This window comes from Danio rerio, chromosome 7 (assembly GCF_052040795.2).
Source record: "Danio rerio strain M-AB ecotype USA chromosome 7, GRCz13ab, whole genome shotgun sequence".
In the NCBI taxonomy this organism is placed as follows: Eukaryota; Metazoa; Chordata; class Actinopteri; order Cypriniformes; family Danionidae; genus Danio; species Danio rerio.
Window position 1 is genome coordinate 59377787 of NC_141027.1, and position 25824 is coordinate 59403610.

At 36.3% G+C, this 25824-nt stretch overlaps 2 protein-coding genes across 3 annotated transcripts; one reads left to right on the forward strand and one right to left on the reverse strand.

Moving 5' to 3' along the window:
- Positions 1-917: 917 nt before the first annotated feature.
- On the forward strand, positions 918-13750 carry fastkd3 (FASTK mitochondrial RNA regulator 3). 2 transcript variants are annotated; one of them, XM_087261953.1, is made up of 7 exons: positions 918-3088; positions 3335-5231; positions 8440-8528; positions 10109-10274; positions 10369-10438; positions 10538-10652; positions 13292-13750. In XM_087261953.1, the coding sequence occupies exons 2-7, from the start codon at positions 3809-3811 to the stop codon at positions 13388-13390; spliced, it is 1962 nt and encodes a 653-aa protein (XP_087118079.1). In that variant the 5' UTR covers positions 918-3088; positions 3335-3808; the 3' UTR covers positions 13391-13750. The 2 variants fall into 2 exon arrangements, with proteins under 2 accessions (XP_087118079.1, XP_087118078.1); XM_087261952.1 differs by having other exon boundaries at positions 918-1146; positions 3800-5231.
- chmp5b (charged multivesicular body protein 5b) lies at positions 13523-21157 on the reverse strand. Its single transcript, NM_200380.1, is given in 8 exon segments — positions 13523-13984; positions 15055-15170; positions 15267-15375; positions 15486-15557; positions 15649-15742; positions 17035-17081; positions 20177-20281; positions 20783-21157. Coding segments are annotated over 8 exon segments (663 nt in total). The 5' UTR covers positions 20852-21157; the 3' UTR covers positions 13523-13933.
- Positions 21158-25824: the final 4667 nt, after the last annotated feature.

Below are 25824 nucleotides of genomic sequence, written 5' to 3' on the forward strand. Positions count from 1 at the left end.
CAGCCAGCCCCAGGGCTACTGGTGAATTGTCATCTCATGCAAAATCTCTGCGTTACGATCTAATTTTTTAAAAAACAGCAATTATTACTGCCTGGCTGAGATACAATATAAAGTAGGTATCAGACCAAACAAAAAGCACTGCAATAAACTTTTTTTTTTTTCGTGCCTTGTCTTAAAAATATGGAAATTAATTGGAGTTTCTACACCAGCCTGCGGCTATGATAGTGCCTGCATTTAAACAGTTTTTCGTCTCCTTTTACACTTTAACAACCAAATGGATAATTTTCTCTTTATATTTTTGAACTACATTACAACATCACTGCTGTAAAAGTAACCTTATGAAATTGAAAATAGTCACATTAAACTCTCACCGGAAGTTCATCATTGGCTGAAAAACACTAGCTGTGCATTTAGCCAATTAGCAAATTAGTGATTTTTTTTAACATGGTGGGGCACATTGGATTGGAATCAGAAATTTAGAATATGTACAAAATAGAATGCAAACACAAATAATCCGGCACAAAAATGGCCACAGATTTGCTTCCCTAAGCAGTCAAAAATTTAAGCAAGGGTAATTTTTGTTTTTTAATTAGTTTTCCTGAGAATGTATTGCTAATGAACTCACAAAGAGACACAACTATTAAATTAATCTTTAATGCAGTAACAGGCATTCAATTACACAAGGACAAATTGAAAAGTTGCTCAAAGGAAAAGTCTGTTTGGTTTGTAGCAATGGTTTGTAGTCAAGAAGTCAAAAAAGCCAAAAAATAAAAAATAAAACTATATTCACTGGTGGATCAAGGACCCAAATAATGGCTGTATTTTTTTCTATTTTGATTTATTTGATTTATTTATTTCATTTTATACGCTTCGATCCAATAGGTGGCGGTAAAGCTGATCTAGATTGTTTGCTACATGCCAGAAAAACTAAGAAGAAAAAGAACTGAAGTTGCTGCTGTTTCTTTGCAAAGAAAGATTTTGTTCTTGTAACGTTACAATTTCTTTAAGCTATGGCCGAAAGCTTTATTGAATTGAATACTAAACTTTACGAGTGTCTGTCAGATACCTCACATGCCTCATCTTAAAGGAGCTTGATGTGTCGCATGCTGATATGTGTGTAATCTGCACTGGATCCATGTACAAAAGGTAACTGCTGTTCGTTTATGTCTTTGTCTTTAATAACTGTTTTCGTTTCCACCATAACAGAGTCATATTTGCCATTACTCTTATTTTTCACACCAATCTGTCCTGTGATTGTAGCATATAGGCCTATCGAACTAACAACGCAATTACCTTGACTCCCACATGAAGGACACAACCTGATTCATGAGTTTGGCTGCTGCTGTAATAGATTAATTATTTTCGTGCAGTCTTTATTTCCATTTCCATCATTAATACATTTGCTTTACTTTAGATATTAGAGATAAAATAATCATCTGTTTTAATAAAATTATAGATATGTACAAATGTACAGGCATGTAAAACGCAGAAAGTGAAATGTCAGCAATAAAAAACAACAAATAAAACTATCACAAACAATAACACAAAAGTAAGCAAACAGAATTAAATAAATGGTACTTTATCTGTTTATCTAGCATATCTAGCATGAAGCATATGGAGCTACAAATAATTGTATTTAAATGTAAATCAGTGTAAGTCTATTATTTCTGAGGGCCAAAAACTTTACCAAAATGTTGTAATGATTTGTGGATTTCTATGTTTATACATGATGTAAACACTAGGAACTACAGTATATTATCACAAGCAAGACAGATATTTTCCTATAAAGTCAGCTTGATTGTAAATGTGATATTGATTTTATAAAAGAGTTTAACCAATTTGAAATCTTAGTAGCTTACATTACAGACTGTTCCCCCTTTTTATTTGTCTGATGAAAAGCCAATACTTGTTCATTTGTACAATTGGAAGTTGTGGTGTGTCAACATGTTGCTTTTAGTATGTGTAAATTAAATTAACACTCAACAGAAGCATTGAGCAGTTAAGAAGTAATGTATATGTTTCCCAGTATAAAATAGGTTAACAAATCACTAAGATTTGAATGAAAATATTACAGTAATAATAGTTTCAATGCTGCATGGTGGCAAAGTGGGAAGCATGATCGCCTCACAGCAAGAAGGTCTAGAGCAGTGGTCACCAAACTTGTTCCTGGAGGGCCAGTGTCCTGCAGATTTTAGCGCCAACCCTAATCAAACACACCTGAACAAGCTAATCAAGGTCTTACTAGACATGCTTAAAACATCCAGGCAGGTGTGTTGAGGCAAGTTGGAGCTAAACCCTGCAGGGACACCGGCCCCCCAGGACCGAGATTTGTGACCCCTGGTCTAGAGAGATAGTCGCTAGATGTTTTAGCCCCCTGATCTCCCTGTGTTCGTGTGCGTTTCCTCCGGGTGCTCTGGTTTCCCCCACAAGTTCAAAGACGTGGTATTGGTGAATTGGGTGAGCTAAATTGTCCATAATGTATGTGTGTGAATAAGTGTGTATGGATGTTTCCCAGTGATGGGTTGCAGCTGTAAGGGCATGCGCTGCGTAATACATATGCTGGGTAAGTTGTTGGTTCATTCCTCTGTGGCGACCCCATATTAATAAAGGGACCAAGCCGAAAAGAAAATGAATGAATGAATAATAGTTTTCAATTATATTGCATAATAATATGTAAAATTGCCTTTGTTTTTACACAGTAAATTTTGTTGCCTGCTATTTTGAAGAATGTGTTATTGCATTACAGTACACCATAACTATGAATGCCTATTATCATTTACACTACAATGACTGAATTATAGTTAAAGTGATCAACTCAAAAATGAAAATGTACTCATTTTACTTATCCTTAAGTAGTTCTAGACCTTTATGTGTTTCTTCTGTCAAACACAAAATAAGATATTTTGAAGAAAAGGTTGTAAAAATTTACTTTTATAATGGAAAGACAAATTTGAGGGCAGTCAATGGTTAAAGTTTTCCAGCCGGCTTCAAATTATCTTCTGTAATAAACAGAAGGGAAAAAAAACATAACAGTTTGGAACAAGTAAAGGGTGAGTAAATGATGACGGATTTTTCTTTTTTGGGTGAACTACCCAATTAAATTGATCTTTATTTCAATGGTGCTTTTTACAATATACAGGGTGGGCCATTTATATGGATACACCTTAATAAACTTATTGGTAATTTTTTAAGAAAAAAATGGTGTGTTTGGTTTTAACATAACTTTATTCATTCATGAGTTATTTACAAGCCCCCTGACATACTAATGTGCCACTAACAGGACATTAATATTACCAACGATTCCCATTTTATTAAGGTTATCCATATAAATGGCCCAACCTGTAGATATACAATGTAGAAAAGCTTAACTTAGATGAAGTTTTAGTAAATGAAAACTGCTTCATCTCAGTTTAGTTCAGATCAATGTAATGCAAATGACACTGCTGAATGCTGAATGCTGAAGATCAAATCCACCGATGCTCAGCTCCACTAGTCCCAGCCAAGCAAGCCAAAGCAGAAGGGTCGAGGAACAAACATCACCAGTTGAAAGAGATAAAATCTTAAGAGAAACCAACTATTGGCTTGCTTTAATGTGATGTTTTGATTAGTGTGGCCCCAAGCCAATTTATTTACCTTATTCTTTTCCGAACCCTGTCCATCATAAAAGGTGCTTTCCAAGCAGCAAGGAAGCATCAACTTCCGTTTTAAAGTCTTGTCTTGAAGCAGACATCTCTATTAATAAGTTCAGTGAGAGCATGATATTTCATTTGAATGTTTTTTTCTTTTGTTTCGATTATAGATCAAGGAAATGGTGACTCTTTTTCCAATGGCCAAAACACTGGCACTAAGACTCCGTGTGCTGAGCCTTTTGGATTACCAAATCCTGAAAGCCTGTGCTGGTAAACCTCTGTCTTCTCCTTTTCTTCAAACCTACACTGGCTGCTTTCCTACATGTTCCTTCCACAGTGCAAGGGCTGTATGCACCACAGAACGAGACCCACTTTTCCTTGCTTCTGGATCTGTTCGTCCGTACCAAGAGCTCTGCCTCAGCGGAAGTGGACTGTCTTTGATGCACTACCTGTCTTCTAATGAGGACCACGCTTTTATGAAACGCCTCTCCTCTTGTAGTACATCTCAGCAAGTGCTACATCTCTTGCGATCTTACTCTGTCCTCTCAAGTGCAGTAGCAGCATCTATACTTCACCGACTTGCTGACTTGGAGCATGATGCCCCAGAAAAATCATGGAGTCATTTATCAGATGTGGCCTTTAATAAGCTGTGTCAAAGACTGGAGGATAATTCAGCTGAATTAGAGAATGAAGTGTTGGTTGGAGCTCTGTTAAGCTGTACACGACTCTACCTTGGTTCTCGGAGCAGCTTAGTGCTAAGGCTGGTCTTGGAGTGTCAGAAAAGATTGGATTCAGAAAAGTTGAATGTTGAAGTGCTTTGTGGCATATCCAGGGCTTCATTTGCTTTAGAGGGGCATGATTCTGGCTTGGTGAAACAGGCTATGAGTCAGCTCCAAAAAACAGAGACTGCTCAATGGAACGCAGCAGAACTTGTTGCCGTTTACTGTATGCTAGCAACTGGTTTGGCTGAAGATGTATTATACCAGGATCTTCTAAATGAAATGAATGCTCAGGCACTTCGGCTAGTTCATCAAATGGACACAGAGGCAGTTAGCAAGATTCTAGGTGCTTTAGTCACATTGAGACAAGAGCAAGCATTACCTCTTGTTATTGCACTTTGCAAGCAAGCTGTGCATCAGGTGCAAAGCTTTGCAGATGCAGAACTCACTGTGGTTTTGTCAGCACTAATGCACTTTGGACACAGTGACCACTTTTTTGTGGAAGCTCTTGAGCGCTATGTGCCCAAAGTTGCCTTCACAGCTCATGCAGAAACCATAACCAAAGTGATGCAGTTTTTCCAGCATCGGCGCATACTTTCTCTACCTGTTTTTAATGCGGTGGCTGAGAGTTTTGTGTATCGTGCTGAGGAATACTCCACGTGGCAGGTATCACAACAGATAACTACACTGGGAGTTTTGGGATATCTGCCACCTGATGCTGGTCGGTTGTTCCGAAAGGTGGAGTCTGTATTGCATGCCCGCTTTTCACAGTTTCAGCCAAGAGCCCTTCTAGACCTACTTCATGCCTGCACTCTTCTACAGAGGTACCCACTTAATTTCGTCTCCAAAGTCTTCAGCTCTTACTTCTTGCAGCTGCTACAAGGTAAGAATCAATATATTCCAGAATTATTCATGAATATTTTTAATAACAACTTTACACATTATATAATCATGTTGAAAGGTCACTTGTGAGACTGGGACTAAAAAAATGATACTTTGGCTTCTTCATGCTTACGTGCACTTCATCTAGTTCATTGAGGCCAATTCCCAATTCTACTCCTTATGCCTAGTTCACACTAAAAGATTTTAAGCCTGATTTGAGCCCGATTTGGAAGTTAACGAGCTCGCCGTCAGATCGGGCTGTGATCGGGAAGAAATCTGCGGGTGCTCGGCGCTCGCCGCTCTTTATGTGTGAACTACTGAACAACACATCAACGAGGCTCGCTGATGCGTCGCCGAAACCTCGCAGACGGAAATCCAACATCTAGCATGCTAAATATTCCAGAGCAGTCGGTCGACTTAACCCCACGTGTGGTCAGATGTAGTGACGAGCTGCAGCCAATGTGAGAGCATATTAGCATGAGCTGAATGGCTGTGTGTTCAGGAGCTCAGCAGAAACATCTGTGATTGGTCAGAATGGGCATCGGTGCACTTGCTTCATTCTGCGTTAGCACAGACATAAGAGTAGGCTATATTAACAGTGGAACTAAAATTCTGTAACTATTAGAATTACCATACTGCTCATTCTGACCGTTCTCATATAAAAATAAAAAAATTCCATATTGTCACAACATATTTACATTCAAAGCTATTATTGAGATATTAAAATTAAGCTTTGAATGTCTGGCATCATATTTAATGACACCATTACCCTAAAAATATAATCTTTTTTTTGGTAATACAGCCTATAAATATGTAGTTAAGATATTAAAACACTTAAAGGTCTTGGCTTTCAGTTTCACTTTTAATTTCACTGCACAGAATATGCTGTTTTGAAAGATATCATAAGTAAATTGATGTTTTTGCCATCAGAAAGTTTTGTTTATGTTAGCAGGAAGTTGCTAGGCAAGAAAATGCACACATATTTAAAGTCACAGCGAAAAGTATCAGACATGCATGCAGTCATTCTGACCAATATGGTAATTTAAGGCGGAAATGCTCAGTTCTTTACTGTTTTGTAATAAAAAAAATAACAATGTCAGATAGAAATACAGTGATAGTTAGAAATCGGCAGGGTGTTATAAATATGTTAGTTTTATTTCAAAGAGTTATAAAATTACAAAAATTAAACTCTCTGTGTATCTATCCACTCAAACCTTGCAGATGAGTGATTAATCCGCTCATAAATCAGCTGATTTGGCGATGTTTTTAAATGCTTTCTCCAAAGCTTGAAAAGCTGTCAGTGATGTAATCAGCACACAAGCAGCCAATAGTATTCAGCTTTTTCTGACGACTCCTCCCTCAAAATTTCATTGGCTGTGGTTTGGTAGCTTGAATGAGCTGATGGGGAATGAGTTGTTGTCAGATCATGTAGTGTGTGACCCCCCTCTTGTGGATCATTCACAGAGTGTTGCGTAGTGCGAACACCACAGAGATTAAAAGACACAAAGTCAAGTGATGTAATGTGAACGGCACAGCGATCTGCTGATGTTTAAAACCCTGCAGTGTGAACTAGGCTTTAGCCTATACCCTTATTTGAAGATAACAGAGATTTCCTGGACCACACTAGAAACTAAGGGGTACAAAAATTTACTTGTCCCCCCATCATCGATCTCGTATGAAGTAAAAAATCATGACAACATATGATGACGTGTGCTGGTGTTGTTGTGGTGTCACTTTTTTTAGGGGTAAATTTAAAGCCCTTCCCCTTCACGCTCCGTTTTAATGGCAAAGAGGAAGGGGTAAAAAATAGAATTGGGATTAGGGTTGTGACGATACTGGAATTCAGTATCAATCCATACTGAATTTTGAAAAACGTCCATTTCCTGCTAAAATTTTAGCACTGTTGAGCACAATATTAAACAGCGCTGATTTGCCATTGTGTTCACATGCTCTGCAGAAATAACTGTGATTGGTCATGAAGGTCAGCAGCTTACCGAACTCACTGCTGTTTACTGAGTGTAACCACATACAGGGACACTGGAGAGTTTTAAAGCTGTGATTCAACAGCAGATAACTTGATGTCAGCTTTATAGACAAACCAGTTGATCGACGGGATTTTGAAATACTCCAGTGTCCCTGTAGCTATGGTTACACTCGGTTAACAGCAGTGAGTTTGCTGAACTGATGACCTTCATGGCCAATCAGAGTTATTTCTCTGGAGCCTGTAAATACAATAGCAAATCAGCGGTGTTTAAGAACAGGAAATGGACGTGTTTAAAATTTCTGTACCGATCGGTACCGAATTCCAGTATTGTGACAACCCTAATTGGGACTGGGCCTTTATGGTGGAGGTTACTGAAAATACAGATTATATTGTAAAAGGTTTGATGAATTTAAGTGTGATTAGAAATTCAGCAAATAAATGGAGTATAATTTGATCACCACTCTAAATGCACAGGTCATAATGTTTCAGTTCATCTGTTGGCATGACAGTAAAATTTATGCATTTTAAGTCATGGATAAACTACATCTGGGAGGTTAACAAAATGGCTTTTTGTGTGAAAACAACCATGCTAGATGTACTTTATCCTGCTTATAACACAGCTACTTGTCACAAAACAAAAACATGACACAAAACATTGTGCTGAGACATAATAGTTTATTAATCCTTTATTTAAATGCAGTGCTGACATATACAAAACCGGTTGAGTGGTGCTAATGGAGCAAACAATAATTTCTGCATAATTCATTCACAAGAAGGCACCAAACAATCAAAAGCACAACAACAAAACCAGGAGCATGAATGGAGCATATTTTCTTTCTATGCATATTCTATTCTCCTTTTTTTGCCAGTCAAGATGACTGGAAGGACCTTGATGAGTCTGTGTTGATATCTCAGAATAGCATACATTGGAATGTCATGACTGATCAATCCAGACAGCCATGTAATAATGAACTTTACTGTAAAATGTTCAATTTGAAATGGTCAAACACAGATGACTATATATTTTTCAGATAAGTGATGTTGCGAGCTGTATTGCAGATTCCAGCTGTAAACTGTTGATCGTGATTTCTCTGAATGTGTTTTGTGCTGAAATTGTTTAACGGCCAATGAAGAAGCATATTCAATTAAATAAGTCAACATTTAATACCGTAATATCCCTTTGCAATTTCTCAATATTTGTTTTTCCATCTCTACACTTTCTTAGGGGAGGAAGGCAGTGGGTTGTCCCATGTAGTGCTTGCACAGCTGACCCAACTGTACATGAGCGTAAAGCTGGAGTGCCCGTTTTATGATGTAAGTTAAATAGGATTTTTCTCATTCCTATGTAATGCAAAAAAAATGATTCTGTTGTTTTATTCAAAGTCATCTCTGTGACCAATGTTAGCACCACGCATTACCATTTAATGGGAAAGAGCCTTAAATGTGTTTTAGTTTATTGTATCCAGGGTAGTTAAATAGTATTGGGGTACAGAAATTGAATAATCAAACGTAAAATAAGACTAAAAACTCTTTCTTTAACTGTTTAAATAGTTCAAAATGATTTTTACTAAAGTTACAAATAGTCAAATGTTCTTGTGCCTTGAGTGCTTTGAATGCTTGCAACAACTTTTGTAAAACAACTTTTGCAAATCTCATCTGTTCTGCACTGTAAAACGCAACTACAGTGTTGGGCACATTCCTTTAAAATAGTAATTAGTTATAGTTACTAGTTACTTCTCACAAATACTAACTGAGTTACATAATTCTAAAAGTAACTAATTAGCAAGAAAATTAACTATTGCATGACTTTAAAACAAGTCAAATTTGTCCACTGATTATAGAATAAATATATAATATTGTAGACTAATCTACACTATTGTAATCTTGTTGTGGGACAACGTGAGAGACAATTATCAAATTTCAACACATCTGTGTAAATATTATCATTACTATAGTTGCACAATAAAACACAGTAGATGGTTTAGAACTTTAAGTATTTATTGAACAGACCACAAGACTTGAGGTGCTTCATTAGATTAGAATTACTTGTCACCAACTCAGAGAAACTTTTTTTTCTTGGTATAAGTTGCACGATACATAAGCATTCTTGCCTGTCACCTCAACGAGGGATTAATTTGATTACTCATTAGTGAAAAAGTATCGCCATTTTTTTTTAAAAGCACTGTTATTTCCATCACTGGTCAACTATAATCCCAACTTGATGTTGCATACACTGCAAAATTGCTTTTCTCAGTTAGATTTTGTTGTCTTGTTTCTAGTCCAAAAATCTAAAATTCTTAAAACATTGCTAAAATAAACAAATTAAGGGTGTAAGCAAAATAATCTTATGTCAAAACGACATTTAAGAGGGAAATAAATCCTTGATTAACTTTAACTTAATTAACTTTAATTAAATAAACTTAATTTTGGCATATCATTTTTCTAAAAACAAGACTATGTTTTGCTTGTCCATAGAATGCTTCTTAATTGAAGAATTTAGAAACCAGACAGAAAGTAAGACTAGCATTTGCATATGCGCACATTGCCGTATTGATGCTGAAATAATATATTGTGCAGTCATACTTTACATCAGTGGGCTCAAACTCAATTCCTGGAGGGCCACAGCTCTGCATAGTTTATCTCCAACCACCTCCAACTCACACCTGCATAATAGGCTCTAGTAGTCTTGAACACCTCGATTAGTTGGATCATCTGTGTTTGAATAGGGTTGGAGCAAAACTGTGCAGAGCTGCAGCCCTGCAGGAATTAAGTTTTCAACCTATGCTTTACATAATAGGTGACCTATAGGTAATATTTTAACGTCATTTGTTTATGTTTTTTCTTTATTCATTACAAACAATGCTCATTTACCAATTTTCTTCTCTTATTTGAAGGGTCCACGTCTTCTACCAAAATTTTGTGTGAAATCATTTTTGGCTCCTTTTGAGACTCCAGTGGAACCTCAATTCTACAATGCTCTAAAGTCTGGCCTTGTGGATCTTCTAGGAGATCAATCAATAGTTGCATCCAGAGTACTTACCCCATATTGCTATACACTAGGTAGAGATTTTGCATTCAGTTTGGCCCTAAAAGTGTGTATAGATAAATTTTAAACTCTGTATGTGCCATTATTCTTTTGTTTGTATATTTACAGATATTGAGATAAAACTAGATGAAGATGGATTTGTCCTGCCCGCTTGCCATGCAGATGATGTTCACAAGAGGTAATCATGTCCTCCTCATTACAAATATAGCGCTAATATTGAGTGGTCCTGTGAGATCACATCATATTCTGAGCTCAACATGAATTTGTGTATTATCAGGATTGCTGTCTGTATTGATGGCTCACAGCGCTTTGCAGCAAATGCAAAGAAACTACTTGGCAAGGAAGCCATGAAGCAGCGTCACCTTAGAATTCTGGGATATGAAGTTGTTCAGGTAAAATCAACGAACTTAGCCTTTTCATCAACAGATTGTAATTTTTTTTAAAAATGCAAACTTTTGCTTCGATGCCTTTTTCAACATATTGGCATTTTTCATGAATCTAGGGTTCCCATACCTTGGTTAACTTCAAATTCAAGGACCTTTCAAGGTCTTTTAGGTCCAATAATCCTAAATGTTAAGTCTTAATGTGACATTTCAAGTGAGAGTAAAGTTGCATCAGGTTTATCTTATTATGTTTGTTGTATTTTTGTTTTGCATACGAATGAAGAATATTCAGTACATCCTCGTGATATGATGTGCATGGATTTTATTGACATCCTCAGACGTTTTGAGTATAACTTTAAGTATTTCTTGCCTCATGATTTACATTGTCTAAAATTCAACATTGGATTCAATAAAATATTTGGAGAGAAAGTTTTGATAAATTTCATACAAGTATGATCAATGAAAATCACAAAGTATTGCAGAGAGTCTACACATTAATGGACTAAAAGGAATAATACAGATTTTTATTTTCCAGAAAACTCCATAAACAAAGAAATTCGAGCAACCTTATTTTACCGTAATTGTGCTTAATTTAAAAAATGTTCTAGGTCTTTAAAAATGTTCTCTCAGATTCTCAAACTTTCAAGGATTTCAAGAACCTATGGGAACCCTGTGAATTATGTTTTAATGAATAATTTGCCCCAAATTTGGTATCAGTTGGTTATTAAAGATGCACTACGCATTGTGACCATTTAGTGCAGGGGCCACTAAGTTTGGCCCTGGAGGGCTAGTGTCCTGCAGAGTTGAGCTCCAACCCTTATCAAACACACCTGAACAACCTAATCAAGGTCTTACTAGGTATACTTTCAGCTAAACTCTAAAGGACAATGGCCCTTCAGGACCCCTTAGTTTATTAAGGTTACTGCATTGTTTTGTTATTCACCCAACATTGAAGCCTTGCTCTGCGACAGTTGAATGCATGAAATGTCCGACATTACATCCTCTTTCCCCCATTAAATCTGTATGACCAAGGCTATTAGTGCCTGTTATTTTATTATAAATTCTTTCAGTGTTCATTCTGAAGAACAACATAGAATAGTGAGTTTGGATGTGGCAATCAACTATAATTTCACTCAAAATGTAGATTTTTCTGAAACGGTGCAAAATATTTATCTTTTTTTCACAAAAGAATAAGGATCAGCTGACAAATATTCACAACACTCACAAGACCAGTGGTCACCAAACTTGTTCCTGGAGGGCAGGTGTCCTGCAGATTTTAGTTCCAACCCTAATTAAACACACCTGAACAAGCTAATCAAGGTATTACTAGGTATACTTGAAACATCCAGGCAGGTGTGTTGAGGCAAGTTGAAGCTAAATCCTGCAGGGACACTGGCCCTCCAGGACCGAGATTGATGACCCCTGCACAAGACAAATGTCAGTTACCTGGATAATCCAGGATTATATTGCATGTTTTTTTGATTTTCAAGCATCTTCTACATCTATCTCTCTTCTATGAACTGTCTCAAACAGCAAGTACATTTTTACATCAGTGTTTTCACGTTTAAAGTAATTGCTAGAAAATGGAAACCAAAGAATGTGCAAAAACTAGATTATTAGATTATTAAAATTAGACAAACCAAACTGTTAAAAAGAACATCTAGTGAGATCTGAAAGGAAAGTTTACATGTGAATCCTTCAAAAAATGCTAGAATTTCTATCAAAAGTCAACCTTAAAAACCGTTTTAGATTTTTATCTTATGTGTTATTCATTTTTAATGATGTCTTTATTGTTCTTTTTTTATAGAAATAGAAAATTGGTACATTTGATCTGGTTTGCAAAGACATAGCCACAAAAGCTGATGTAAATAATCATATAACTCCAATAACTATCCATAGATCCAAATAAAAAATATCCAGTCTGAATAAATCCAAAACTATCTTTCTCTTCCCTGCTATTGAACAGTTCAGTAACAATATAGTACTTGAACTTTTTAGTCACAAGGGAAGTGATCAAAAAAGCAAATATATTGACAGGCGGTCAAGATGATTCGTAGTTCCTGGGTGAGCCTGTGTTAATAGTATTACTGATTGTTATCAGAAAATAACATACCTTGGTTAGAATGTGGTACTTGACCAATCAAAATCAAATATTCAAGAGAGTGGCGTAATTGAGAAACTTAACATGTAGTAGTAATAAATGACAGATTAAATAGGAAATCACACCTCATAGTTCTGGATACAAACACTCTAGGCCAAAAGAAAACAACAAATGGTATTAATGTACTTAAATAGTCTGACAGCGATTCATATTTAAAATTTATTTATGATCCGATTAATCAGGTTATGATTAAACAGTGCTCATAAATGGCTATATGCATTTTGCAGTAGTGGATTGGACCTGAAAACATTATTATTGAAAGTACAGCTTAACAAGGGGATAAAACAATTGCGGCGTTTTTTTTGTTTTGTTTGTTTGTTTTTTTAACTGTTGTAATGTTTAATTGGTGGAGTATTCTAGAATTTGAGATGTTTAGAAATGGTTAAATTCATTTAACTTATTCATTTGAACCTCACACAGTAGTTTGGAATTTGCTACAACAAAGATTGTTTGTCCCACAATGATTTGAGATTTACTCTTTCTCTAGATTCCATACTACGAGTTTGAGAAACTGAAGAAAAAAAAAGAGGTTGTGGAATATCTGCACAAGAAAATCTTTCCCCACAGCTATAGACTGAGTTGGTGAGGCCTGAATCACCACATCCGTGCTGAACTACTTTCACTTTCAGCAGTTTATCAGGGGTATTGATGATTGTTTTGATTTATGGGTTTTAATTGTGAGATCATGCAAATTCTTATATTAAAAGGAAAAACAGAATACATAAAGGTTGTTTATTAGTGTATCTATCAAAATGAAGCAGGCACATTTGTTTTTACCTGAGCCAGTCTGTTCTCATTGTTCTCACAAAAATAGCATCAATTTGTTGCGTGTTTTTAACCAACTGTAACAGAATTACACAATGTTACATTGCAATGCAATCCTCCAACAATGTCAGATATATATATTTTAATATTTGCTTTCAATAAATGACAGTATTGCAGTATACCAACTACCAGTGTATATCCTTGAGAGAAAAAGAAACAGAAGAATATTACACCAAATAGGATGAAAAAGATCAACATATGAAAGATTGTTCCAATTTTGATATAGAAGGTCTGTCCCGCTCTTTGATTGTGTTTAAATATTTGTCCAAATCTTTTGTGGGTTTGGGAAGTTGTAGCGCTGTCATTATGTAGCTGGAATTTGAGGAAGGCCAAACTCATCCACCAGTACTCCATCCTGTGTGCAAACAGCAGAGTGTTAATTAGCAATACACATTTTCTTCATCGCAGAGACACATAGCATTCACTCATACTTTCAAGGTAAAACTGCTCACTACTAATAGATTGATAGATTATTGCTGCTCTGCACTTTCAAATTTAGTTGTAACCTCATACCACACCAGTTATTGATACCAGTGAAGAGTACTTTCTTTTTTAAAACTGCACTCATCAACAACAGGTACGTTTCTGTTAACCTGACAATACACACACATACACAAAGGAAATTGTCATGTTCACTGCCCATCGTTGTCATACTTAAAATTTTATTTAATAGACCAGAGTTGGTTATATATTCTGAAAAAATACAGGTTGACTTTTTGACTTTTACATGACTGAACAAGCTATTGTGTGAAGCTAGAACAGTGGTGTCCAGTTCTGTTCCTGGAGGGCCAACATTCTGCTGACTTTAGCTACAAAACACTTGATTAACTGGTTCATGTGCGTTTCATTATGGGTTACAGCAAATCTCTGCAGGACCCTGGCCCTTGAGGGACAGGTTAGAATGTCCCTGAGCTAAAGTAAAAACAAAATCTCGAGATTTGACTTTGATAATGCAGAATCTGGAACTTTAGACAAAAAAATGTAATCTTTTACTCTTAAAATTAAATCGAAGAACAAACTCCAAACAAAAAGTTAATTTTGAGTTTGTTTATACAATTTCAAATTGCTCACCAATTAAGCCTTTAATCTTTTTTGAAGCGCATATCACATGGCAGTCATGTGTTTTCAATTCACCATAAGCATTTCAAAACCTCTGGGTAATAACAAAATCTACATGAATCTCGTGGCTTCACTCTGATCACCCCACAGTGGTGAATCATTGGACGTTTTTACCTGATCTTAGATCATTTTTATGAGTTACTAAGTTGTCTCTTGCTTATCAGAGCCAACTATGAAATAAATATAGTGAAGTTCATTTATAGATTATACTTTCAATTTAAAGCTATTAAAATATATTTAAATGTGTACTGTTTACTCTAAAAATATAAATAGTTTTAAGGTTTAGGACCCTTTAATCGCATTTACCCGGTTAGTGGTTCTGTCTCCTGGTGCTCCCTCAGGTATAGCTGGAGCCGAAGATGCTTCGTCCAGATAGGAATTGTCATCATCCAAAAGGAGTTCGTCACCCAGTGCATCCAGCTCTTTTGGTACAAACAAAAATGTCAATTATAATGTTGCAGGTTCAATATTGCACAAAGTTGCTGCTAAATGACAAAAGAAAAAAAACGTTAACTAACCTGCTTCCAAGTCATCTTCATCAATTTCTGGTGTCCCATAGCTGCGACTAAGAGCTTCTTGGACTTCATTAGCATCTTCCATCATGTCCTCCAACTGGTCTTGCAGATCCTGCAGCATAAAACATTTTGAATATGCAGTCTTTGCAAACGCTTACATTTTCATCAGTTCATGTCATCTGTATTTTATTCTATTATTTACACAAGAGAAAGGAATCTTACCTCGATCTGATCAATTTTAACATTCTTGTATGCTTTTTTCATTTCTTTGGCACCGATTTTCATTGCCTCCACCTATTTTAAAAACATTAACAAGAAAACAAATATGTTTAATGTATATTGTCATAAGAAAATAGTAGTATTTTTCCTACGTCTGCATTCTTACCGTGGTCTTGGTGTCTTTTAGCGTCTGGATAGTGTAGTTTGCTTGTTCCATGTTAAATGACTGCTGCATCAACTGATCTCTCTGCCCTTCATACCTGGAGATATATACAATATAATTCAGTACAACAGTGGATACATCAAAATCAGAAGACCAAATAAGACCAGGGATTAATTCATTTTATTATGTTTTAATGCAACATCAGCAGCATTGGCTATATGCATGGCAACACTTGTACTAAATAATTTATAATATTAATGGTTCGTAATCATTCATTGCACACAAATACAACATAAAAATAAAAAAATTCTGAAATTCCTCCAGAAGACACCTTTTTAAATGTTTCCCTTAAAAGATTTCCTGAATAAAAATTCTCTAATATCATATAAAAAATACATTCTGTTAAAATGGGTTTTGATGATAAAACATAAATCACAAACGGTTTTTCTTCCCCTTTCAATTATATGCATGAGTGGCCAATTCCACATCCCGTATGTACCTGATCATGTCTATTTTCAAACTAGTAATGATTTTTTTTCCATTTAAAAATGGATTCACTTCGCATAATGTTTACACATTCGTCCCATTCCATTTGTCATTTCTCATCAGACACAGGAATATGACATTCTGCTACCTCCAACTGTAGGACTACCTTTGCTGCTTTATCTGCCCGTTCATTTCCAATCAATCCTATATGGCAAGGATCAGATTTCATAGACTCGAGTGCTTGTAAGCAGGACATAGACTCCATTATATTCATGTATTCACATTATGCTCTGGCGAATGGTAACCAGGTTCTAAGTAGTGCTTTAAAATGACAAAAGAAGAAACTGGAACAAAGTGACAAAAACGAGAGCAAACAACTGGTTGTAATCTTAAAAAAGATCTAATAATTGAATAAAAAGTCTGAGAATAAAAATTGTGGATGTTCTACATTCAGTAATCGGGCTGTTAATTAACCATTTGTGTTTGTGTTTATGCTGACGTTCCAAACCAAATGAGTGATTGCAGCTGCAAGCAGGAAATATACAAAAATCTCAACGTTAAATGTTCTTCAGCCTCCTGTCAGGTAACAGAGAGCTTCTTCTTCTTCTGACAATTTATGTTACCCGGCCAGATTGTGCTAACTCTTACTAAAAATAGGTAGCACATCTCAATAACAAAATGCACTGTGACTGTGTTGTCATTTTGGTACTGTAGTTCTGTTGCTGCTGGTGTTTGTCACTAGCTAAAGTATTGTGCATTAATTGTTAAAAACTGAACAAAAGATATACACACAAACATACACACAGGATGGTACTGTGCACATTTTGGATCTGGAAACCATAAACTCTATCTGGCAACGCTGAAAGTGACAATAAGGAATGACTACAAAATAATTCTACTTACATTCTCTTCTGTTTGAGGACTCGCATTGCTTTCTGTTTCACCATATTCTAGAAAAGAAGCAGAGAAAACTCAGTTGGAAAAAAGGTTAAAAATTTAGCAAAAATAAAAAAGGTTCTTGAACATGTCAGGATTGTTCAGCTGCACAAACAAGGCCCCTCTCAGCACACTGGCTACTCACTTTTTTGGCACTTTCTGTTGTGCATTTTTGTCCTATGCGCTTAAACTTTTGATCAGCTAATAAACAGCTGTTTGACTTTTCAGTTTTCTATGCATTGCCTGTTTTCTAGCGATCTACCTACCTACAGTGGGTATGAAAAGTATTCAGACCCTCTTAAAATTGTCACTCTTTGTTATAGTGCAGGTAATTGCTAAATCATTTCAGTTATTTTTTTCCCTCATTAATGTACACACAGCAGCTCATATTGACAGAAAACCACACAATTGTTGACATTTTTGTAGATTTATAAAAATAGAAAACCTGAGACCCTTTGCTCTGTATTTGGTCTTTTTGGGAAAAATGCAAGAAGTTTTTCACACTTGGATTTGGGGATGTTATGCCATTCCTCCTTGCAGATTCTTTCCAGTTCTGTCAGGCTAGATAGTAAGCATATGTGGACAGCTATTTTTAGGTCTCCCCAGAGATGCTCAATTGGGTTTAAGTCAGGGCTCTGGCTGGGCCTTTCAAGAACAGTCACAGAGTTGTTGTGAAGCAGCTCTTTTATTTTAACTGTGTGCTTGGGGTCATTGTCTTATTGGCAGGTAAACCTTCGGCCTAGTCTGAGGTTCTGAGCTCTCTGGAAAAGGTTTTAGTCCAGGATATCCCTGTACTTGGCCACATTCATCTTTCCCTCGATTGCAAATAGTCGTCCTGTCCCTTCAGCTGAAAAACAGGCACACACCATGATGCCGCCATGGCCATGTTTCACTGTTGGGAGTGTATGAGACAGGTGATGATTGGTGCCTGGTTTTCTCCTGACATACTGCTTGGCATTAAGACCAAAAAAGGTTTTATATTGATCTTATCAGACCAGAGATTCTAATTTCTCTCCATCTTGGAGTTGGTCAGGTGTTTTTTTCTCCATTGAGGAGAGACTTCCATCAGGCCACTGCCATAAAGCCCTGACTGGTGGAGGGCTGCAGTGATGGTTGACATTCTACAACTGTCTCCCATCTCCTGACTCCATCCCTGTAACTTAGCCACAGTGATCTTTGAGTTTTTCCTTACCTCTGTCACCAAGGCTCTTTCCCTCAATAGCTCAAATTGGCCAGATGGCTAGCTCTAGGAAGGGTTCTTTTCATCCCAGACATCTTCCATTTAAGGATTATGAGGGCCACTGTGCTCTTAGGAACCTTAAGTGCAAATACAGCTGGACTCAAATAAAAACGTAGAACCATCCCAAGAATGATCAGAAGAAATGGACAGCAACTGAGTTAAATATATAAGTGTAACAGCAAAGAGTCTGAATACTTCGGATCATGTGATATTTCAGTTTTTTCTAATAAATCTACAAAAATGTCAACAATTCTGTGCTTTTAATAAAATTTAAGGGGTCTGAATACTTTTTGGTAGCGTGGTGGCTGAGTGGTTAACGCTGTCCCCTCACTGCAAGAAGGTCAGTTGGCATTTCTGTGTGGAGTTTGCATATTTTCCCCATGTTCACGTGGGTTTATTCTGGGTGCTTCGGTTTCCCCCACAGTCCAAAGACATGCGCTATAGGTGAATTGAATAAACAAAATTGGCCGTAGTGTATGTGTGTGAATGTAAAAGTGTATGGGTGTTTCCCAGTACTGGGTTGCGGCTGGAAGGGCATCCACTGAAATGTGTTTTTACCACTTTTCAAAATGTAATAGTTTAAATAACTTCATAATTTAATAATTTCTTTCATCTTTGCCATGATGACAGTACATCATTTTTGTTTTGAAGACGCTATTATTCAGCTTAAAGTTTAATTTAAAGGCTTAACTAGATTCATTAGTTTGACTCGGAAGATTAGGGTTATTAGGCAAGTCATTGTATAATGATAGTTTGTTCTGTAGACATTCGAACAAAAATACATTGCTTAAGGGCTCTAATACTAATAATATTTATCTTAAATAAATATTATGTTATATATATATATATATATATATATATATATATATATATATATATATATATATATATATATATATATATAAGAGCTCCTAAGGTTCCTAAGAGCACAGTGGCCCTCCACATATATATATATATATAATAACAACAACAAAAATATAAATTGCTTTTATTTCAGGCAAAACAATAATATATAACAATAATAATATAATAAATACTGTGGAAAAAAATCCTTGCCGTTAAAAATAATTTGTGAAATGTTTGGGGAAAAAAAAGTAATAATAAATCACAGACACAGAGCTAATGATTTTGACTTCAACTGTATATGTCAGGCCATGTGTCCATATACTGGATGGTGTGTGACAATAATATTATTAAATAAATAAATAAGAAACAGATCACCAAACCTTGGAGAAATACCTAACTGTTTTTGGAGTAAATCTGAATGAAATAAGACTATGTTAAGACTGCACAGTCAATGTTAAGCACAGTAGCCTACGATCTCCAACACTGACTGAATGAATAAAAAGCAAGTCTAGATTCTATTTGACTTCCACTATAAAAGGTATAGGGGATGAAGTAATCAAAACAGTGAAGTGACAATCAGGTCTGAGATTTAGAGTATATCTGTCAAATCTGAATTAACACTATATACATATATCTGTCTGTTTCCCAGAGATGGGTTGCGGCTGGAAGGGCATTCGCTCCGTAAAAAACTTGCTGCATGGAAGGGCATCCGCTGCGTAAAAAACTTGCTGGATAAGTTAGCGGTTCATTCTGCTGTGGCGACCCTGGGTTAATAAAGGGACTAAGCCGACAAGAAAATGAATGAATATATCTGTCTGGCCACATTTGTATAGCAACAATATAACAGCTTAAATTCGCAATATAACGTATAGCACACAAGTTAGACATAATCTAACAACACACAATTTAGTCTATTGAAATTACTGTTTGGGATAAGCAAGGAATGAAATAACAATTCCTGTAACGATTAAACAAAACAACAACAAAAAAATCCACTAAGGCAAAGTCTGAGGCGAGTTGTACCTTTGATGGGCCGTCCCTCATTTTCTTCATCTGGTCTTTGTATTTCATCAGTTCGGCATCAAGCCTGGCTATTTTCTTATCGACCGACTCTGCTCGAGAGTCAACCTGGAATTTAGCAAAGCAAAGAAAATTATTCCACAGAATTTCATAGATGTACATAAAAATAATAGCCGTGAAAATACCAGCCCAAATTGTATAAAGATAAAAATAGTAGCAATGATAAGTCACTGATGATCACTAACAAAACCAGCAAGACAGGTTTAATTTTACACAATATCAACAACACAAACCCTTTGTCCCCGGAAACATCTTTTAAAACATAACTTACGTGCGTATTTGGACACAACAATCACATAATTAGCACAAGTAAACAACAAGAGAGTGGTATAATGTGTATAATATATGATATACACACATACAGACAGACAGAGTCTGTTTCACGACATGACACAGCAAAATATATTCATAACAAAAAGCCTGTTCAAATTGTCATTGACATTCAACATAATGAGAGATGTAAACGTTAACGTTACCCCGAAACGCTGACCATTTCAGTTTTCAGTTATTTTGTTGGGAAGTACAAAAGTTTAACAACAAAATACTTACACCTGATATACAGTCCGTGAGGTTCGGCGGTGGTCCTTTGGGTTTTCCTCGTCCGAAGATACGATTCATCTTGACAGTATCTTTAATAAACGGGTTTAAATAAAAACGAAGAAAAGACAAAACAGTCTCTCCCTTTCACCGCCTGACAACAAAACGCAGCCTGAAAAGCAACCCGGAAGTACTGACGTCATGACGTCCAAGAGGTTTCACACACATAGATATGTTTCACACAGACCAAGACCCATTTAAAGCAAAACTTAATGGTTAAATGGTAAACTATGTTATTGGCACGTTCGAAACACTGCTTTACAGTGATTTGAGATCTTTAAGAACTTTTTTGTTTTGATTCAGTGGATCGGAGCTTTTCGAACTCCAGTATTCACGTGATTTCAATAAAGAGGCGTAGGCGTGTCCAACTAAATGTAGAGCTGAGCTGCGCTATCTGCACAGACCGATCCCTTGTTGACGTCAAAGTACCGTGAGAGCAACTTAAAAAAAACACACGGAGCTGTCGGATTATGGCAAGCCGTTTTAACATTTACTACTTTGTTTTGACTATCCATAAATATTTTTAGAGATATCTCTAATATTTTGACTAGTCATAATTATAATTTGACTAGTCAGAATGACAATTAGAGATATCTGCAATTACAATTGTATTAGCACGAAATCAGATTGGAGATATCTGCAAATATATTTTGACTAGTCAAAACTCAATTGAAGATATCTCTAATGATGTTGTAGATATCTCTAAAAGATGCGTCAGATATCCGCAAATGTAATTAGAGATATCTCTAATTCCGTTTCGACTAGTCACAATTATATTTGAAGATATCTGCATTGCTATTGCTCCTAGTCAAATCTGCGTGAGTGACGTCATTTCCTCAGCTCCGCCCACAGATCCTCCCCAGACCAGCTGCGTCCCAAATCGCATACTTATGCACTATTCTACGCCATTTTGTAGTATAAATAGTGTAAGTAGTGTGTTCACACTGAAAACTCTAAAAATAATAAGTGCACTTTAATTTCCCGGATGATGCACTCATTCAGCCGCTAAAATGAAGTGTGTAATGATGGACCATTGTGATGGACACTTCACGCACTCAACGACCGCAGGTTTGCTTACGTAGCGGAAAAGGCGGAGCTATCGGACGCACATGTTGAATAACTTTATTTATTTTGGATGGTAAGAACAAAATTCTTCTACGAGAGTGATTATAGCGCCTCCCGATGGTGAATGCGGCAACACTCACGGCAGGTAATATTTGATAATTCGGTCGTTTTTTTCACTGATTTGGCAACCGTCAAACGTCATCAGGGAAACGGTTTGAATTTCCGCTTAGTAAAAAAACATTAGTGTGCCCAAGTGTGCCGCAAGCCTACGTTTGAGTGAAGGTTTCGGCCGTTAGATCGCCCCCTGGGGGCTGGCTGCAGTACAAGTCATAAAGCCCGCCTCCTCCGTGTTAATGAAGGAGACTTGAGCCCAAATAAAAAAAATTATTACACTTGCAATAAAATGTCCCGAAAGATAGTTCTGGTCGATTAAGGCACTGGTTATTGTGCTGAAATTGGTGCAGATCTTCATTTTTGTTAACAGTTTGTTTTTAGCAGTAATTTAATGCTGGGCGTGTCATCGTGATTGACAGCTGTGATTGACAGTTTCTCAAAGCGCGGCGTCTGAGCTTCGGCAGGAGACTGAAGTAGACTGAAATGTTATTATTCGATTTCTGTGTTATTTTACCATGACAAAATAAGTTCAGCAGTAAACTATAGTTTCTGACATACATGATCCTGGTGGAACACTGTTTATTCGCTAAGTTCAGGGCTTTTTTCGGGCTTTATTAGTTTGCTGATACACGCCTAGCCACCCAGATAGCAAAACACAGTTCCGGCTAGATTCTCGCCTGCCGGAGACTTATCTCTTAGAGCTCAGACTGACTAATGTTACCTCTGCTGGACCTACTCCGGATGCCTGGACTCACTACCCAATTCCAGCCCGAGTCAATCGAGCCAGATGCGGCGGCCGAGCGAGCAGGCGCTGCCGCATACGAGCCGGAATCAGCCCGCGACGCCGCGAGTAGGTTATGCGCTGCGGCCTGGAGCTGGCGCGATTGAATATATAAAACCCTCATATTTGTTAACGTTATTACATCCATTTGTGTTGATATGACAGCAAACGCATGCTGAGAAGTTCGGGGGGCGTAGTTGATTTTACATAAAGCGTTTGATTGGAAGCTCGACTCCGCTCATTTTCGCGGCTCCTCCTCTGGCTCCATCAGACAATCCTTCTGCGCATGTCTGGCTCCAATTTCAGCAGTCTTTTGCGACAGTTTGTGCCCGTCAAGCAGGCGTTTTGCCCTCAAGGCGTTCAATGGGAAAAAGGGCTGTCGCGTCGTCCATATTTTTTACAGTCATTGAGTGTGCCATTTGGGACGCCACTACATACATGTACTATCCTGTTGAGTGTGTAAGTGCATTAGTACATAGTGCATGAGTGCATAGTGTGCCATTTGGGACGCAGTCATAGTGAATGGCGAGTTAGTTGTGCAGGCGAGTTGCTATCGGGCAATGCAGGAGCCCCATTCATTACAGGTTGTTTAATGCTCGTAAGGTTTTCTCAAGTCTGAAAACACGTTAGCTCCTGCTCGTGGATAATATTCATTTTTATTATTTATTTGAAGAACAGCAAATAACATTTTTGCAATACAAAAATGTACATGCCAGGGGGTTATTATAAATAAAATACAAAATGTAATATAACAATAATGAAATACATTGTAGAGTTCACACATTTTAAAGTGGGTCGAGTTTTCTTGTTAAGAGAATTGATCCTGGTATTATACAAGTATATTTTAGTCATCAATGCCTTAAAATCTGGTTTCATATTAGTAAATTTACATTTATGAATGTACAATTTTGTTAACAACATAAGCAAATTAAATAAATAAAACTATTTTCCTCTAGATTAGGATAATCAAGTAAAGCCCAAATGTACATTTTTCCATAATGATGAAAGAGGTTTTGAACACACAAAAAAATGTTATTAATAAAATTTTGCACCTCACCCCATAAGCTGACTATGTACAATATCAAAATAAGTGTAAACCTGTCTCCTCTTCCTTACAAAAATACAATTTACATCAATCCCACTTTTAATTTTTTGCAAACAATGCTTTGCTGGATAAAACCTGTGGATAAGTTTATAGGACATTTCTTTAATTCTATTTCTAACATGATATTTCTGTGGTAACAGCCAAACTTTATTAAAGGGTGAATTAAATAAGACATAAAATTGGATATAAAGTACAGTAATCATTTCTTTTTGGAAAAGAGTATGAATAGCTCTATCATTACTCTTGGTATTTAGTAAAACAAAATTATTTGCAGACATAAGATTTAGTAATATCAAAAGACAATGCATCAGAAGGATTGTCTTATTAATACATCAAAATAACATGAATGAATAAGATGTCTCTAAAGCAATTGAACCAATAACAGTAGAAAACTTGCTGGGTTATTGAGATTTTGTAATTAAAAAGGACTCCGTTGTAAGAAAAGTATACCATCTTTATTATATAACTGACTAAACAAATAATTTTGCGTTTTTGCGAAATTTGCGTTTGTATGAATTGTCTATTATTCCAAGAAAGTGGGGAGAAATCATGCTTATAGATGAATGACCATGATGAGCACTTGTTTGTAGAAGGCAGATAGCTTAATTGGAGTTTTGTCTATATTATAATTACTCATCAAAATAAAACTAAGACCACCAGTCTTTAATAAAACATGATAATCTCCGCTTTGAAGTGCATACAGCATACGAACGTACTCCCGCATATAACTTGAAAAGACATTCAACCCCTCTAATAATGTCATCCATGATTTTCTCTGTCCTTCGTCTTTCGGGAGATCTTGGTCATCAAAGTAAGGGTGTTGTTTTCTTGAGTTGGAGCAGCCGAGAACGCAACAATCACAGCTATGAGATGACCCTGCCATTCTTTCTTAGTCCGTCGCATTGAAACCTGATGTTGTTGGAAAGCTGTTTCGCTAACACCGGAACCAGGAAGTGTAAAAAAGGCCTATTGGCGCGCTCGAATACCAAATGCGTAATAATTTAGGCGGGGTTAAGCAAAGCAGGTGATTTGAATATACAATACAGATATCTACAAAAGAGTTTTGACTAGTCACAATGTTAATTAAAGATATCTACAATTATATTCTTCCTAGTCACAAAGCTCAATGCAGATATCTCCAAAGAATGATCCTCCTAGTCGAAACTTTAAACGAGATATCTCTAATTACATTGCAGATATCTTTTAATGAGTTTTGACTAGTCACAATTCCATTTCAAGATATCTCTAAATGAATTTTGACAAGTCAAAAATCCAATTCAAGATATCTACAATTGTAATTCGACTAGCAGTAAATTAATTAGAGATATCTTCAAATATATTTGTAGATATCTCTAAATATGACTAATTAAAGATATCTCTAAATGTATTATGACTAGTAGAAACTCAGTTAGAGATATCTCTAATTACAATTGTGACTAGTCGAAATTCATTTAGAGATATCTCTAATTATAGTTGTGACTAGTCGTAACTCATTTAGAGATATCTCTAATTACAATTGTGACTAGTCAAAACTCATGTAGAGATATCTGCAAATATTTTTCAATGGAAGTCAATGGAGGAATATGACTAGTCATAATATATTTGCAGATATCTCCAATATGATTTCGTACTAGTACAATTGTAATTGCAGATATCTCTAATTGTCATTCTGACTAGACGAATTATAATTATGACTAGTCAAAATATAATTAGAGATATCTCTAAATATATTTATGGATAGTTAAAACAAAGTAGTAAATGTTAAAACGGCTTGCCATAGTCGGATCTCTAAACGCTCTCGCGATACTATGACGCCACGCACTAATCCGTCCGCGCAATGCTGCTTTTAAATTTCCACTTTTTTTCTACGTCATCATAGCTTGAAAAACATACTTGTCAATAGTTTATATCTGAACATGTATTAATACT